The 3,022-nt window shown below is 35.4% G+C and overlaps 1 protein-coding gene across 1 annotated transcript in view; it reads right to left on the minus strand.

Moving 5' to 3' along the window:
- Window positions 1-1,394: 1,394 nt before the first annotated feature.
- The window catches only part of LOC103143277 (complement factor D-like), a 4,055-nt gene continuing 2,427 nt past the window's right edge, over window positions 1,395-3,022 (minus strand). The window contains exons 2-6 of the mRNA XM_016675095.1: window positions 2,765-2,970; window positions 2,480-2,668; window positions 2,282-2,343; window positions 1,912-2,051; window positions 1,395-1,809 (exon numbers count right to left, since the gene is read on the minus strand). Coding sequence (XP_016530581.1) covers window positions 1,645-1,809; window positions 1,912-2,051; window positions 2,282-2,343; window positions 2,480-2,668; window positions 2,765-2,970 — 762 coding nt within the window. The 3' untranslated portion in view covers window positions 1,395-1,644. The remainder of the gene's footprint in view (window positions 1,810-1,911; window positions 2,052-2,281; window positions 2,344-2,479; window positions 2,669-2,764; window positions 2,971-3,022) is intronic.

Below are 3,022 nucleotides of genomic sequence, written 5' to 3' on the forward strand. Positions count from 1 at the left end.
TAGAATATAATTTAACTGTCTTTTTCTGTTTCTCTGTCTTCATAGTCTTGTGGTTAGCTTTGTGAAGCTTATCTTTTCATGCAAACATTATTCAAACTTGAATGACAGATTAAAGACCTGCACTGTTCCTCTGGAACCATCCAATTTACCTACAAGCAGCTCTGTAGTCTGGCCCATGGTGGAGATTTTTGAGTGTCACTGAGTCTGTTGGCAGGTGACCTTTTATACAGGTGACAATTTGGGATAAGTGTCTCCAATGCAGGTAATGACTTCACTGAGATTAGGGTGTCAGTGGTCTGTGGGAGCCAATATTAGTCGTGGTTGTTGGGGGATCAAATACTCAATGAAATGCAAATTATATTTATTTAAATATTACTTAATTTTCTAGATTTTCTTTCTGATATTTCATCTCTAACTGTTAAAATGAAGCTACCATAAAGATCATCGACTGTTTTATTATTTGTCAAAGTAGAAAATTTCAAAATCAGTGGGGGATCAAATACTTATTTCCTCCATCGTATATCTAATACAAAAATAAGCAAGTGAACAACAATAAATAGGCAAAAATGAAACCCAGCTTAGAAATCTTCATAAAAGCTGAAATTTTAAAGAAAATTCCTAATTTTTCCTCTTTTGTTCTACATTTATTTTCAACTCTGCGACTGAAACATTTATGCCTGTGGAGGTGACAAACTCATTTATTACACCCACTCACACACCAATAATACATCACGGTAAGGTTAAAGGTCACACAAACATAATTTAATAAAGTCAAAAAACCATCTCCAGATATACTTTATGTCAGATCTGGACTGAAACTGAGAGGAAAAAAGTCAAGCAAAAACATGATAGAGGAAACAAATAAAAAAAAACCTGAAAAACCTTCTAATAACTGAATATTTTCATTCAGATCGATTCAAAAGGCTGCAAGGAACAGATACAAAAGGTCAAGAGTTTTTGACAACAGACACAGTTCCAGCTGCCTTTGTTTCCCCTCTAGTGAGAAGTCATGTTGAAATTTCATTTTCAAGTGGTGAATTTATTTGTATAACTGATCTCAAAATCTCACTTTGTAAGTAATTCAGTTCCTCCCGACTGCTTTAATATGAAGCCACACTGAGGTTTGCTGCAGAATGAAAGTTTTGAGCCAGTTTGTATGAATGAATCAACACTGACTTTATAGTCCACCACCATTATCTTATATACTTTTGAACTCATTGAAACCTTTAATATAATGTGAGCTGTTTTTCAACAAAAGCTCAAATGCAATAGTTAGCTTCCCTTTTTATGCTGGAAAATTTGCATATTAGTTTAGTATGTAGCTCAACTCAGTTCAATATTTTATGGAAAAACTGTTATTTTCCTCAAAAATAAACACAAGAGAGACAATCTGATCAGAGAACAGACATTTATTTTCTAGTCATGTGACAGTGGATATTATTACTGATTATTAGAGTAATAATCAGTAATAATATTATTACTGAGAAATAAGATATTATCACAGATCAACTTGTACACAGTAACTTTAATCCCCAAATAATTTGGCTGTAAACCAGAAAATGAATCAACTGAAATTTAACGATTAACTTGAATTTTATAATTTTTTGATGCTGGAAACATTTAGCCACAATTCAGACACCCAAGCTATCCATTATTTCTTGGTGGTTTAATTGTGCCATCTATCCACTTCTTGTAGCCACAGACATCCATGAAATAAGCTGGTTTATTGCATGCGTATTTTGCATCACCAGTGAGGACATGAACACCATACAGCAGGTCGTTGAACACCCATCCTCCACCAGAGTCGCCCTGTCACAAACACAAAGCTTTTAGTTGTCATGTCAAACTGATTTACACAGTAAAATAGAGGAAAACTCAGATTATTCAGCAGAAAATGGGTAGAAGACCAACCGCAGATGTGTCCTTCGTGGAGCTTTTAGTACAGGACCAGTGCGCATACTCATAACTAGGATTATGAGTAGAAAATGTTGAACTGCCATGTTGAAGAATCTTAATCTCTGCACACTGAAGATCAGATGGACGATGTCTGACTGTAGATGAAAAGCAGCATAACAGATATTAGATCTGTTTATGTGTCAACACATTTTAGTCAGAATATCATCTTATTATTTTGTGATTATTAACCAGTTTTTCCATTATCTGACGTTTAGGAACTTCTACTAAGTTAATCTTCAGCAGAGAGTCTGAAGGCTGATTTGAATCATCTGAATCATTTTGAGGTAATAGCAAAAGCAATGAGAAACATGAACATTCATCTTACTTCGTAAATTATTTGGTCCTGTTATTGCTGGTCCAAAACCTGCAATCTGAACCCTAGTGCCGCTGAAACACAAGAAACAAAAAGTAAGTAAGTCGCATTCAGAAAATCAGCTGACCTTCAGAACGGCTGCGTTTGAATTTCGCTTTTGCCTTGAAATTCAAGAACCAAGTTCTAAAATTTAATAAAGACAAAACTTACACTGGGAGAATATGTGGACAGTTGGGTAGTTTGATTGGTTGGATTGTTGTTATCTTTTTTGGAAGCTTCAGGAGCATGATGTCATGTTCATTATTATTGATGTCTCTATAAATCTCCTTGTGAGTGATTGTATAAGTTTCAACCTGATGCAGTCCTTTAGGATGATCTCCTATAAGTGCTGTATTTATCCTGCACAAAACAAAACAAAACAAAAAAAACCCCACAATTATTAGAGAAACAATCAGAGTTATTGGTGATTTTTCAGTAAAATGTTTCCTGACTCACCATCCTGGATCTGACTCCCAGCAGTGAGCTGCAGTCAGAATCCACTCATCACTGATCAGAGATCCTCCACACAAAGATATGTGTGTTGTATTAGTGCCTTCAAGCACCACATGATAGTGTCGCTCATTGTATTTACAGTTCTGGCCTCCAATGATTCTCTTCTGCAGAGACACTGAACTCACTGCAACACCTGGAGAAGAAAGTTTCTGTTTTTAGCCAATTAAAGCCACACAGTAAAAAGAAGGAACCAGCTTTATG

The sequence above is a fragment of the Poecilia formosa genome, unplaced genomic scaffold, assembly GCF_000485575.1.
Source record: "Poecilia formosa unplaced genomic scaffold, Poecilia_formosa-5.1.2 Scaffold106, whole genome shotgun sequence".
Classification (NCBI taxonomy): Eukaryota; Metazoa; Chordata; class Actinopteri; order Cyprinodontiformes; family Poeciliidae; genus Poecilia; species Poecilia formosa.